Here is a 14798-nt window from a genome sequence, read left to right as displayed (position 1 = left end):
AAAAGTAATAAGAAATGTCCACAGTTTTTTTTTAGAGAGACATTAACCTCTTTCAAGGTTTACTTCTGAAAGATCCAGCCTATCCAGGATTCTCTTTTTATACACATTCATGTAACTAACCAGTTAAGTAGTAAACTGTTTGACTTTGTGTTTTCCCAAGCATGTTTAGTTTTATAAATCGGCGTGCACTTCAAACACTATTTCTTTGAATATTTTTTTCTATGAGATACGATAGTAGTAAGATAAGCCTGATTCTTAATTAGGAAATTCACATTATTAAAGCGGCATAACCTATAAAAATAACAATATATAACAAAAGGAAAAAACACTTTAAAACTGGAAGAAATATAATTTAAATATTATCATGTATATAATACAACAATACAACTGAATTTACTTTACATGTTTTTTGTTTGTCCAACTTAGACCCAGTACAAAAGAAAATGTCAAATTGGAAATGCCAAATTTAAAAAATGGATCCATCTCACCTTTTAACCAATCAAATATAGGCTGCTTGACTTATACTGCGTCAGTTTCTCTCTTCTGTCTTTCAGTGCCCTTATTAAGTCTAATTCTGAGTATAATCATCCTCTACTCTCCAGCAGGGTTGACGAGGTAAAACATAAGAAAAGGTCCGTTTGGGACTTCACGCGTCAGAGGAGTAGACCCCACCCTTGTTGTTTCGTTTTGGATTTTAATTGGTCGAGAATGCCGGGCGTTGAAAGTCAATTGGAAACACGTCGCTGTCGATCACTTCAGAGGCGTTTCTTACCCAGTTCATAGGAAAACGACAAAGGCTGCCACTTACCGCAACTATCAGCTGGGCCGGGCACTTCTGTACATCAGCTGGCAGAAACCGCTAACCGCTCGCAGGGCAGGTGAAATGGACTATCCTTCGGAACAAATGAAGCCCCTATTGAGAGCAGTGAGTACCCGCACAGCACGACCCAGACGTCCGTTGTAACTGTGCGGCTCTTTTGTACGTATTTGCCCCTCGTTTGTCAGGTAGCGGTAAAGTATCAGGGATGCGTGGGAGTCAGTGAGGCACCATCCGGCGACTGCTATTGTTAGCCGGCTTTCTATTTGTGTCACATGCTGTAGCTGCAAGTTCTCTTAGAAATTTATTTACCATCCCGGTTGTTATTCGCATAGCTGGAATTGGTTTGCTTTGACATAATTGGCCTGCTCGGTTAACTTATTACCGTTATTAAGAACAAATGATGTAAAAAAAATTGACTAAATCAGTTACTTTGTTGCCAAAGTGGCTTACTTTAAGAAACAGAATATTTATATGGTTACAAGCATAAGGCTACTTATTATGCTTGTAATTGATGACGGGTGACTGTACAGGCAGTTGTGCATTTTTCTTCTCACGTTCAACAAGTTAACCTGTCCGTTAAAATTAAGCTATGTGCCCCAGCTCCGCAAGCGAGGACATCTGCCGCTAGCACGTCTACAGAAATAAAACCTCGTTTGCATATCAAATGCCCCCAGAATAGAAAGCCGCTTTCTGCCGTGACGTTTCCGTGTCAGGAAATGCAGCTAAAACTTACTGTAAAGGTGCAGCTCGACAGGAAAAAATAAACACGTAAGTGAAAGGGAAAAAAAATGCACAGCGTCAAAAGAGTCAGGACCACCTCTCGACTATTTGATGTTTAAACGCAGTTGTGGGCGAGAACAGGCTAAAGTCGCACATCTGTTGGTGTTAAAGATAGGAGGATGATAAGCGCATCAAACACAGTGCTGCTTACAAGACCCCCTCCCAAAAAGAGCTAAGTTTAAAATGCAGGCAGGGTGACTGACGTCATGGCTGGTGTAGGGTTATACACTTCTGTCTTTATGTGGCATGCATGTTTGTGCGCGTGAGAAAGTGTGCATGCAAGTGAGGAAGCTCAACCACACTAGCCGTACAGTGAGAATGACTTGTCAGCTATCTGCGCACTTCTTTCCTAGACACGGAGGTCAGAATGTGCTCTGACACTAGGCCCCTTTGTGTGCTTACATATTTACATGACCAATCTCAAGAACATACCATTGGTGAGCTTTGAGTCGGGCAGTGTGTTCGGTTCAGCTACCATCTGTATGATTAAATGCATGAATCTGTTTCAACAAGCTGCTCATGGTATCATCAGGCTTGCTGTTTGACCACTGCTATTGTTGGGAGGCTTATTGAAATGTGCTTAAGCAGCGATAATCTCATTTAACTGCGACTGAAGACTTAGCAATTGTTTAGTTTGGCCCTGGCTCTTGTTCATTTAAAACGACTTGCTGTTAGAGTCCCACAAAGTATGCACTGCATGCTATGTTCTGGCACAGAGCGGTCGTTATTCTCTTGGGTTTATGCCATATACAGTAGACTTGGGAATAACAAGACACCCCACGATATGATGCTATCACAATGCTTCACTCACGATACGATATTATTGCGATTTTAAACATTTTGCAATATGAGGATTATTGCAGTGATATATACTGCAATCAACTTTTTTTTAACTGCAAATTATGTCTTCAAAGTTAGACTTTGTCAGTATGTTTTATCCAGTTGGATGAGTTCGTCTCACTTCAGTTATTTATTTACTTTTGCTGAAAAGAGAGATTGTCCTGCAAGCAAACACTGTCACTAAAACCAGCCATAAATGTTGCCTTAGGACAGCCAGTCTGCTACCAGTCTGACATCAGTGTGATTGAATACGGTCAAGTTGGCAATTACATGCATTCTACTTCTGATAAAACAGCAAAAAGTGTGTAATACCATTAAGGCTGCCACGATTAGTCGACTAATCACGATTACGTCGACTATCAAAATCGTCGACGACTGATTTAATAGTCGACACGTCGTTTGAAGCTTTGTAAGATCCCAAAAGACGCAGGAATAAGTAGTAGGATTTAAGAGTGTAATGACGGACTGAAACAGAAGATGGCAGCACTGCATGTACAAGGATGCCAGCTGCCGTTAAACCCCGAAGAAGAAGTAGCGCTGTCCCAGAATTCATAGCGCAGCCCAGCTCAGTTTCCAACAATGGCGGCAACTAGTTAGTTTTAATATTGCTCTTATTATTCTTTCTGGGTCACAAAATAAACGTTTAATATATTTTCAGGCGAGAATGTAGCTGTGTAAACCTCAAATATCTGCTCAGTTTATCAAGACACCACATATTTTCAAAAGCGCTCCGACGTTTTTGGAGACGTCTGTTACCCACTAGCTCGATAGCTAGCCGGGAGCAAGGCTCACTAGAGCCGTGAGAACACCGGACTCCCGGCAAATCGTTTTCAAACCCACCGCCGTCTTTCGCTACTCAGGTTAAACATACATGAGTCACTTAGATAACTTCAAAATGTTATTGTTTGGCTTTTTTTTAGTATTTTATTTGTTCCTGAGTAAATCGGTTTGGCTGAGATTAAAGTTATAGTTTTTACACAGCTGAATAAACGTCAAGCAGACAGCTGATTATCAGAAGTGTGAGATGCTGGAGAATTTACTCCGGTGTCCTGTTATATTTTAGATAGCAAGGAGTTTATTAAACTTCACCGAAACAATCTGCAGATTTCATTAAAATTTAATAAACTATCATCTTGCCTTTATTTTTAGTTAGCACAAACCTTAAACACTTACAGCTGTAAGCTAATGATAGTTATATAAGAGCAGATGCTGCTGGTGCAATAAGCTGTACGTTTTACGTACAATGGATGATGATCTGATTAGTCGACTAATCGCAAAAATAATCGGTGACTAGTCGACTATCAAAATAATCGTTTGTGGCAGCCCTAAATACCATCAAACTTCAGTCAGCACAAGTTGAAATTGTTTCTTTGTAAGGAGTTTGCTGTCCTATTATTACTTGTGTGACTTAGCCGTTAGCTTCCTCTGAATGAGGAGGTAGCTTTGTCGTGCTAAGTCTGTCCAGAGTTGGATGGTTTTTTTGGTTGAACCAATTGAACTTACGTTTGCTAGGCTAACGTCTAAGGATCTTGGAAAGAAAAGCGTATGGACTTCTCCAAGTTTCCTTAAAGACATTTCACCTCTCATCTGAGAAGCTTCTTCAGTTCTAAGAGCAATTCCAGATTTTAAGGCCTATGGGAGTGTCCCATTGATCCTCTACCTAATCACATGAGCCAAGGTGTGAAAACAGGTGCGGGGGATGGGGGTGCATGAGATGAGCCCTGTTCAGAGTATTTCTAGAGTATTTGAATTTATTTAATAAAATATCAATATTTGGTAATATAACGCAATATGTTGTGATGCAAAATATATATATTCTGCCGATAAGCTAGTTTCTTCTCAGGCAGTGTTTGTGGTATTTATAGGGAGGCCTTTGCATGGGTTTTACTTCATGTTTAATTGACCAGCCTCAGTGCTAGAGAATGTTTTTATTTTTATGGCAGAATAATTTTATGGTTGGCTATATTTTGCATGTTTGATCTTTATCATGAGTATATAGCCTTGAGTCTATTTCACCTGTCATTGGGTGAAAGATGTGGTACACCCTGGACAGTAGAGCAGGGTGATGTGACCAAAAATATTTATCACGATATTAGGGCTGCCACGATTAGTCGACTAGTCACGATTACGTCGACTATCAAAATCGTCGACGACTGATTTAATAGTCGACGCATCGTTTGAAGCTTTGTAAGATCCCAAAAGACGCAGGAATAAGTAGTAGGATTTAAGAGTGTAATAACGGACTGAAACAGAAGATGGCAGCACTGCATGTACAAGGATGCCAGCTGCCGTTAAACCCCGAAGAAGAAGAAGCTGTGTCCCAGAATTCACAGCGCGGCTCAGCGCAGTTGTCAACAATGGCGGCAGCTAGTTAGTTTTAATATTACTCTTATTATTCTTTCTGGGTCACAAAATAAACGTTTAACATATTTTCAGGCGAGAATGTAGCTGTGTAAACCTCAAATATCTGCTCAGTTTATCAAGACACCACATATTTTCAAAAGCGCTCCGACATTTTCGGAGACGTCTGTTACCCACTAGCTCGATAGCTAGCCGGGGGCGAGGCTCACTAGAGCCCGTGAGAACACCGGACTCCCGGCAAATCGTTTTCAAACCCACCGCCGTCTTTCGCTACTCAGGTTAAACATACATAAGTCACTTAGATAACTTAAAAATGTTATTGTTTGGCTTTTTTTAGTATTTTATTTGTTCCTGAGTAAATCGGTTTGGCTGAGATTAAAGTTATAGTTTTTACACAGCTGAATAAACGTCAAGCAGACAACTGATTATCAGAAATGTGAGATGCTCGAGAATATACTCCGGTGTCCTGTTATATTTTAGATAGCAAGGAGTTTATTAAACTTCACTGAAGCAATCTGCAAATTTCATTAAAATTCAATAAACTATCATCTTGTCTTTATTTTTAGTTAGCACATACCTTAAACACTTAAAGCTGTAAGCTAATGATAGTTATATAAGAGCAGATGCTGCTGGTGCAATAAGCTGTACGTTTTACGTCTAATGGATGCATGATCTGATTAGTCGACTAATCGCAAAAATAATCGGTGACTAGTCGACTATCAAAATAATCGTTTGTGGCAGCCCTACACGATATACATTTGAAAATTTGCGATAACGATATAACTGACAATATAATTGACACTAGACAAAATACTTTACAACTCCACAACTTTATTAGTGCAAAAACACCATCAATGTATTTTCACTTAAACAAGCAACTGTTTTTTCCATTAAAGTTATATAAAAATTTAACAGTGCAAATGCAAATTCCTTGCTGACAGTTTAACCAAAAGGCATTTCCAGTGGAAATTGGCCGACATATCCTCAGCATAACCATGTATAATATCCACAAAACTTAAAAAGAGGTTATACACACACAATACGGTAATATTATGTTGAAGCACAGTACGTATCACTCCGCGAGGCTCCTGCCTACGGTAGCCGTAATGCTCCGGCAATCCACCAAGCGGTGCGGGTTCGTATCTTAGTAAAGTCGTACTAAAACATTTGACAGATTTTTGAGCGCCATGTATCACATAAAATCGTTTCGAGGTCAGTAAACACAACCCGAATTCATACATAAGGCACACGGGATTATAAGGGACACTGTCGATTTTCAGAAAAATCAAAGGATTGATTTTAAGTGTGCCGTATTAATTCATTAACATGGTAATAATGACGGCCCGCTAGCATGCGCTACCAAAAATAGTGCTTTGTTGTGTATCTGACGGACGAAAGCTAAACCAGTTCCACACCACTGAACTTGCAGCATTTTTACAAACCAATTCTGGTTCATCCGTTTCATTCAATGATCCGCTTTCGCCCTTCTCATTTTTCGTCGCCACCATGCTTTTTCCGCCATGTGCGTATAAAAGCAAAGGCACTGCGCATGCGCGTTTTACCCATATTCTATCGCAATATTTCATTTTCTTATCGTTGCCCAACATTATACCGGTATTACCATGAACGCTATGATATGGCCCAGCCCTACTGGACAGGTTGCCAGTTAGTCTATCACAGGGAGGATATCTCAGGATAGATAATCATTCACACTCACATTCACACCTAGGGCTGCCACGATTAGTCGACTAGTCACGATTACGTCGACTATTAAGATCGTCGACGACTAATTTAATAGTCAACGCGTCGTTTGAGGCTTTGTAAGATCCCAAAAGACACAGGAATAAGTAGTAGGATTTAAGAGTGTAATAATGGACGAAACAGAAGATGTCAGCACTGCATGTACAAGGATGCCAGCTGCCGTTAAACCCTGAAGAGAAGAAGCTGTGTCCCAGAATTCATAGCGCGGCCCAGCGCACTTGTCAACAATGGCGGCAGCTAGTTAGTTTTAATATTACTCTTATTATTCTTTCTGGGTCACAAAATAAAGTTTAACATATTTTCAGGCGAGAATGTAGCTGTGTAAACCTCAAATATCTGCTCAGTTTATCAAGGCACCACATATTTTCAAAAGCGCTCCGACATTTTTGGAGACGTCTGTTACCCACTAGCTCGATAGCTAGCCGGGGGCAAGGCTCACTAGAGCCCGTGAGAACACCGGACTCCCGGCTAATCGTTTTCAAACCCACCGCCGTCTTTCACTACTCAGGTTAAACATGTAATATAAGTCACTTAGATAACTTAAAAATGTTATTGTTTGGCTTTTTTTAGTATTTTATTTGTTCCTGAGTAAATCAGTTTGGCTGAGAAATAAAGTTATAGTTTTTACACAGCTGAATAAACCTCAAGCAGACAACTGATTATCAGAAGTGTGAGATGCTCGAGAATATACTCCGGTGTCCTGTTATATTTTAGATAGCAAGGAGCAGAGTTTATTAAACTTCACCGAAACAATCTGCAAATGTCATTAAAATTTAATAAACTATCAACTTGTCTTTATTTTTAATTAGCACATATCTTAAACACTTCAAGCTGTAAGCTAATGATAGTTATATAAGAGCAGATGCGTGCTGGTGCAATAAGCTGTACGTTTTACGTCCAATGGATGCATGATCTGATTAGTCGACTAATCTCAAAAATAATCGGTGACTAGTCGACTATCAAAATAATAGTTTGTGGCAGCCCTATTCACACCTATGGCCTATTTAGGGCTGCCAAATTAAAATAACTCATGCATGTTTTTGGACTGTGAGAAGAAGCCAGAATACCTGTAGAGAGCATGCAAACTCTACACAGAAACGCAAACTCTACACAGAAACACAAACTCTACACAGCTGGTGGATTTAAACAGAGGATCTCTTGCTGTAAGGCAGCAGTGCTAAGTCCTTTGTGTCATAGCAGAGCTATAAATACTATACCAATAGTTTAAATGTCTTGAAGTGTATAAACATATTTATTGAGGAAAAAAAAACAACAACAAAAAAACATCAACCACAAATTGTCTACAAACTAAACTTAGACCATTGGGGTTTCTCTTTTTTGTATCTCGTCCATTTTGAATATTGGGCCTAATAAATCCAAATGTGCTATTATTACCACCCCGATTTCGGTTTTTGTTTATTGTCTGCACTGATCAACTTCAAAACTACTGATAGATGAAGTTATTAATATTGATCACCTGTTAGATCTGTTGTAATGCAGTGTTCTGCTTGGAAACCTTGGGTCCTGGCATTCATGTAGATTTTACTTGTACAGTCCACCTAAATAATGTTTCAGACCAAGCACCCTGTGATGACAGGGGTGTTTGCCATCCTGTTATAGTTAGAAGGAAAGAATGAAGAATGAAAGAAAAAAGAATTGCCTGCTTGGGTCAGGATCACAAAGACTTGTTCCACTGGTCTTGAGTGGTAGACTGGTCTAAAATTGGCTCTTAGATCAGCTTGATCCAGCTAAGCTTCCTGATCCAGCACTACCCTGGGTTGAGTAAATTCTGTGTCTCAGAGGTTCTTTCTTTCTTAGAAGCAGAAATCATAGAAAAGCTTAAAGAAATTAGGTGATTCCATAACAAACCGACAAGAAAATGAATAATTTTAATGGATAGTAAACCTGAAGATTTCCAAGAAAAACAGTCCCAAATATTCCTTTGATTTAGTCAGTATGGGGAGTTGATTTTTTTTAATTACTTTTCTCTTTTAGTAAGCAGTATGCTTAGACTTTGTAGTGTTGATTAGCATAGGAATTAATTGATGCCTTTTGCATTTATTTGTAGTAGAAAATCAAATTCTTTCACATTTTGTGTTTTTAAACTGACACAAAAAAGCAGCATTTTAAGCACTGAAAACTTTATGTTATTGGGTAAATGAGGCTTGTAGTAAAAAGTGATTTTAGTCCCCAGTTCCAGGAGAAAAGCAGTATATAGGCACCACTCCATTTGGCAATCTAATCTAGGGTGAACAGGAACACAAAAATGAAAGTTGGGCAGGCTGTCTTGAATGTCTCCTCGACAACTTTCTAGCAAGGAAAGTAACTGTTTTATATGATAATTTTATGCATTTAAATAGAATTGAAAAAAACAAAACAAAAACATGTTCTCACACTTGAAAAGAGTAAGAAGCTATTTTTTCTTAATTCAATGAGATAAGTGATTAAGAGACGGACCTTACAGTTGTAAAGCTGACATGGGGGTAGAAAGCAATGTCATGACAGGCAGAAATGTTCAACATTTGACATGTGACACAGAAATGACAAATACAGCTGGAGAATTTATTAGGTACACCTTTAATTCTTCGTGGCACAGATTCAATCAGATGCTGAAAACACAGATTCCTCAGAGAATTCCCATGATTTGAATCTCCTGTTACACGTCTTCTGTGCTCTCTTGGATTGAGATCTCATGACTGTGGAGGCCATTTGAGTACAGTGAACTCATTATGTTCAAGAAATAAGTTTAAGATCGTTTGATTTGTGACATGGTGAGTTATCCTCCTGGAAGCAGTGGGTACACTGTGGCAAAAAAGGAATGGACATAGTTAACTAAAATACTCAGGTAGGCTGTTGTGTTTAGTACTAATTGACCACCTTTTAAGGGGCTCAAAATGTGCCAAAAAAATATAACCGAGGCCATTACACTAACAGCAGCAGCCTGATCTGTTGACTTACCATCTAGATTTCAGTAAGTTTTTCACATCTTCTATTGTTAAGCTTTTGTAAGCCCATGTGAACTGTGAAGCCTCAGTTTCCTGTTCTTAGTTGTGGTGTGGTCTTCTGCTGCCTTCTTCCCATCTGCCTGAAGTTTTAACAGAAATGCTATTCTGCATACCTTGGTTGTAATGAGTGGTTATTTGAGTTACTTCGTCTTCCTATCACCTCAAAGCAATCTGGCCACTCTTGTCTGACCTCTGCCATGAACAAATAATTGTCAACTCGCTCACTGGATATTTTCTTTTTTACGATCACTACCTGTTAACCTTTAGAAATGGTTGTGAAGGAAGATCCCAGCAGATTAGCAGCTTCTGAAAATGCTCAGCTCAGAATGTCACCAACAATCATGCCACGTTCAAAGTCACTTAAATGACCTTTCTTCCCCGTTCTGATGCTCTACATCTAGACCACATCTTCATGCCTATATTCTTAAATGCATTGACCTGCTGCTATATAATTGGCTAATTAGGTGTTTACCTTAAAAAGAAATTGAACAGGTGACCTAAATGTCATAAATGTGCTGTTTATATTTCCTCAAGAACTGGGAACTGGTGGGTGTTTTTCTTTTTGTTTTTCGCAGGTACCAAACAGTTAAATAATTATGGCAACTCTAATATAAGAATATATGTTACTTGTTGCCCGATTTTAAGCTTATGCCTCTCCTAAAAACGATTATGCTGCGCGACACTGCTGGATGTTGCTGTGAGTTCAGTTTTGCAAAATCTCATGTTCTCATTTCCCTTAACATCAACTCAGTGTAGGTTCAGCCATTAGATGTCACTCTTTCTATTTGCTTTCATGTGTACTTTAAATCCCTTTTTATGATACATAATTAAATTTTAAGTTTGGCTTCACTTTGCCATTATGGTTTTGTGGTTAGTCTAGTTTAAACTTTTAATAGGGTATCTCTGGTGTGGATAGGCTTCCTTGAATTAAAAAATAGACCCTTTTATTGCTGCTCAGGTTTCAGAATTATGGTCTTTTGCCCTGATCATAAGCACGTTTGTTATATACAAGGAACAAATGGGTCACAGTTCCTTGCTAAATTACAGGTTGTTGAAAAACATGACCAACCTTGAAGCTATGATAAGGATTTTGAATGTCAAAGGCATTTGGAATCTCGATGATTTGAATACACAGCAGTTTGCCCTTTTTCAGTCCGTTGCACCCAGTGAGGAATGCCGAGCCCACACGTGTGCTTGTTTCTATTTATCTGTGTTGGTGGTGTCTCCTAATTTGTGACCTGAATACCTCAGCGGGTGAGCATTTGTATGTCCTCGAAATGTGTGTATGTGTCCTCTGTGTGATGGTGTGTGAGTGTGTTTTTAAGCTCTTGGCTGGGCAAATAAAATATTCATAGAGGCATGGTGGGATTGGCTGCTGTGCAAAGAGCGGGCTGACAGGGTAGAGCAGAGCACTGTGTGTTCTGAAGCAGCTCGCTCCCTCTCTCCCTTCCTCCCTCTGTATAAAGAGATGAGCCGAGGAAGAGGGAACAGACGAGTGCGACACCGCCGCGCGTAGCTCCTTCTATAGCATAGATAACGTCAGACAGAACTGGTGAACATCCCTGGTGCCTTTGCTTTGTGGATGTTTTAGTCTAAATGGATGAACAGAACGAAGGGGAACATGTGCTCACGGTACGTCTGATCCTGTGTGTATTTGTGTTTGTGTTCCTTACTGTCACGGTATGCTCTTGATCCAGCAGCTCTGAATTTGCTGCATTTATGCTGTGTGTTTGTATTGATGTTGGTTTTTCTGGTTGTGTTCTTCTGCGGTGCAGCGGTGTAGTGGTCTGTGCAAATGAATGGGGCAGGTGGTCCGTACATTTGACCAGAATGAGAAAGGCAGAGGTGTGAGGATGACGGGGATAAGGTGTTTGAGGGGGCAAGCGGCTGTTATCTCATGGGATATGCCTCTTGAAATGGAATTATTTCCTTCCTACTGTTTTAATGGCCTCAAGCAGCACGAATGAGAGAAAGACAGACAGTCATGGCTGCTTTAAGGAGCGGGACAAGGAGAATAGGAAGCAAGAGAGGAGAGAGGAAAAGTACTGTCAGGGAAAGGAGGAGGTAGCAGGATCCAAACAAGGAGCATGTTGTCAATAGAGATAATGTTTATTGACTGAAGGGAAATTAATTGAAATGCTGGTTTTCCGCAATCTGGATAAAAGAATATATTGCAAAAAATGATACTCTGAGCAATTAGTAAAAAGGGGGTCGTTAAACTGGGTTGGATGCACAGAGGGAGGAAAGCATTTATGATACAGAGAGAGACTATATTTACATTAATTTTTATTTATTTATTTTTTTAATGTGTCTGTGTTTGCAGGCTCTGCATAAATGGGGGTGTTTGTTCCATCCATAAAAGCTGTTGGTTTTTCAATTTACTATCCATCCAGGGCTTCAAATAACATGATTTAACTAGAGGTGTTAGGAAATATTAGGTGTCTATTAATAAACATTAATGGATGTTAAGGTATGGAATATCCTTTTAAATATTCATATTCAGTGAACATTGACAAATTGGGATGTGAAAACAAGACATTTTAAGGTTTAAAAAGCAAATTTTTAATCTCCAGTGACCAAGTCAAATAATCTTTGAAATAAAAAAGTTTGTGAGATGATCCTAATCAAGATTGGAGTTGCCTGCAGATAGTGGTTCACTGAGGAACATGCCAAGTACAAGCAACTGAGATCTATGGAGCTGCCATCATGTAACTAAAGAGATCTAAGGATTTGCTGTTGATGTCTTGGCGCTATGCAAAACCACCAAGTCTTACAGTTAATCAGTCATATTTGTTCCTACTGTATAAAACTCTTCATGTAAACATTTCTGAAATGACTGACACTTTACAAGATTCTCCGGTTGTTTCTTTGTGAACCTTGTGATAAGAGCTGGGTCTCTAACTACCACCCAAATAGCAGTTTTAGGTAGACAGGTCCACAGTGTTAAAGTCCGAAAGCGTCTATTTCTTACTATTTAGAGGGTTGCTATGAATTTTTCCCTCATGGTAAGATGATCATTGTATAATTCTAGAGGTCATTCATTTCAAACTACTTGTACTGTGGCCCATGTCACTCTTCATTGTGCATTGAAAAGGTGGCAATTTTTGGCTGCCAACGCAATCTTCACCCGTCACATGACCAATATGACTTTTTGTCAACTTGCAGTCTTGCTTTGTGTTTAAGTTAGTTGAATGGTTGTGATTTTTACATAGCACACAAGATCCAGTACACATAGCAGATGTATAAGTGAGAGTAATCAGAATGGGACTTTAAAGGAGATGTCTGAAGATGGCAGCACCACTGGAAGGAGCCAAGAAGTGAACAAGGAGGTGACCTTGAAGTAGATACTGGCCAAATGTAAATCGTGCATTCTTTTTTTTCAATGGTCACTGAACTTTGTGATCGGACTTCATGCGTGCACTCACTGAAAAGACCACTAGAGGGTCCCTTATCCTCCCTTATCTCTACTCTCGCAAAGAGAAAAGAGAACAATGTATAAGGTAGTGGTCTATGGTTACATTAGTTTTCATCAAAACATTTGGGGGGCAAATGGAAATTCAGGACTTTTTTTAAAAAACTAAAAGAAACCAAGTACAAGAATAAATAAATTAATAAATATATATATATATATACATACACATACATACATGCATACATGCACAATATCAGTGTGTATAAATACAGGAGGTACTGGCCAAAATAACATCACTACTGTTAGAGATATATCAAGTTAAATACTTACACTATTAAAAACCTGTTAGGCAGACAGGGTCACAATGTTGTGCCTCATTGGCATACTGTATCATGGAGCCCACTTTTTTTTAAGCAGCCATCTGTCTCAATTTTATGCGTCTCTAATTTTATTATCCCAATCAGAATATATTTATTTATATTTAATATTTGTGCTATGGTGTTATAATTTGAGACAAATCGGCAGTATACATTGTCATCTATAAGCTGCATTTGTAAGACAGAGATAGTATTCTGGGGACAGGTTTCTCACTATGTACTCTTGCGTCATTTCCTCTTCTTTGGATCAGATCCCAGTACAGCAGGGTTGGCAAAGAACTAAGATTAGACGGAACAAGGTCTGTTGTGTTGTTGGGTTGTTGTTTCATTCACTGTCTGTTTTGCTGAAGAGGTGTTTGGCAGCTGAGCCGTTATTTTACTCCCTCACAAACACAGTAAAAGAAATGAGGTCAGCCTACACGTTGTTAATGATGAAATTAGCTTAAATTTGTTGACGGCTTAAAGTGAAGCAATGAATCAAATAGAATGAGAAGACTTCTTTTTTTTAGTAATCTGTTAATTAGATTAATTTGTTTGCTAGTTCCATTGGTGTTTTGTTACTGAGGAGTTTAGTTTTTAAACTCGTGCTACTTTTAATAAGTTTCAAGGATTAAAAAGATATTTTTTTTGTCATTAGTCACATTAGTAACATTTGCACAAAACAAATGCAGTGTGTTAGTTCAAACAATGTGTCCAATATTCTAATTCAACTGAGGCTGGAAGTGCAATTTAAGGTAAACATTACAGTAAAATATTAATATAGAGCACAACTAACCAATGTTTAGCAAATGCTGTTGTATTGTATTTACATCTTGATCGCGTGTGTGTGCGCGCGCGCGTGTGTGTGTGTGTGTGTGTGTGTGTAAGTCACCCTAATTTCCTAAAAGAAAATCTTGAACAATAAATGAATATTTGCTGGTACATTTCGCCTTTATTTTACCTTTTGATAAATCCCCTTCTAAATGGTGAGTTCATACAGATTGTGTGCCTAGCTTATTGAATCGACACAAATGGCTTTTGTTTACTCTTAAAACATCATGTGAGCTGTAAATCTCCACTCGTCCATAAAACTGACTGCACATTGGTGATATTACCATGTAAACACACAACACACCATACCAGCCTTTTATTGTTAAGAGTTAGAAATGGTAAAATGCGATTTGATAGATATTCATAACCGATAAATCATCAAATCTTTACTAGCAGCTTTGTTAATTATTGAGCTGGATGATGACCAGCATCACCTAGCTGGATGAAATATTGGATTTATATTGTTTATTGTTTCAAAACTGAAGCAAAAGAAGCTGAAGTTGCTTTGCTTTTAGACTCTTATAGACTGCACACATTTTTATTTTAATGATAAAGAACTTTACGCTATAGTATGGTGGCCAGATGCAGCCAGAAACACATCTGTCTTCTGTTAACACCCCTACACTGATGAC

The 14798-nt window shown here is 38.8% G+C and overlaps 1 protein-coding gene across 7 annotated transcripts in view; it reads left to right on the top strand.

Moving 5' to 3' along the window:
* The first annotated feature begins 783 nt into the window (after window positions 1–783).
* LOC146363083 (sodium bicarbonate cotransporter 3-like) overlaps window positions 784–14798 on the top strand; it is a 55720-nt gene continuing 41705 nt past the window's right edge. For 3 of the 7 annotated variants that reach the window (XM_084919606.1, XM_084919605.1, XM_084919603.1), the window contains exon 1: window positions 784–925. In XM_084919606.1, coding sequence (XP_084775732.1) covers window positions 884–925 — 42 coding nt within the window. In that variant the 5' untranslated portion in view covers window positions 784–883. Of the gene's footprint in view, window positions 926–10963; window positions 11200–14798 lie in introns of those variants that run through there. The other 4 variants (XM_084919609.1, XM_084919608.1, XM_084919607.1 and 1 more) reach the window with 2 other exon arrangements.

Source organism: Perissodus microlepis, chromosome 22 (genome assembly GCF_051167445.1).
Source record: "Perissodus microlepis isolate ML-2025 ecotype Zambia chromosome 22, ASM5116744v1, whole genome shotgun sequence".
NCBI lineage: Eukaryota > Metazoa > Chordata > Actinopteri > Cichliformes > Cichlidae > Perissodus > Perissodus microlepis.
The sequence above is the reverse complement of the archived record's forward strand: the minus strand, read 5'-3'. Positions and strand labels throughout refer to the sequence as shown.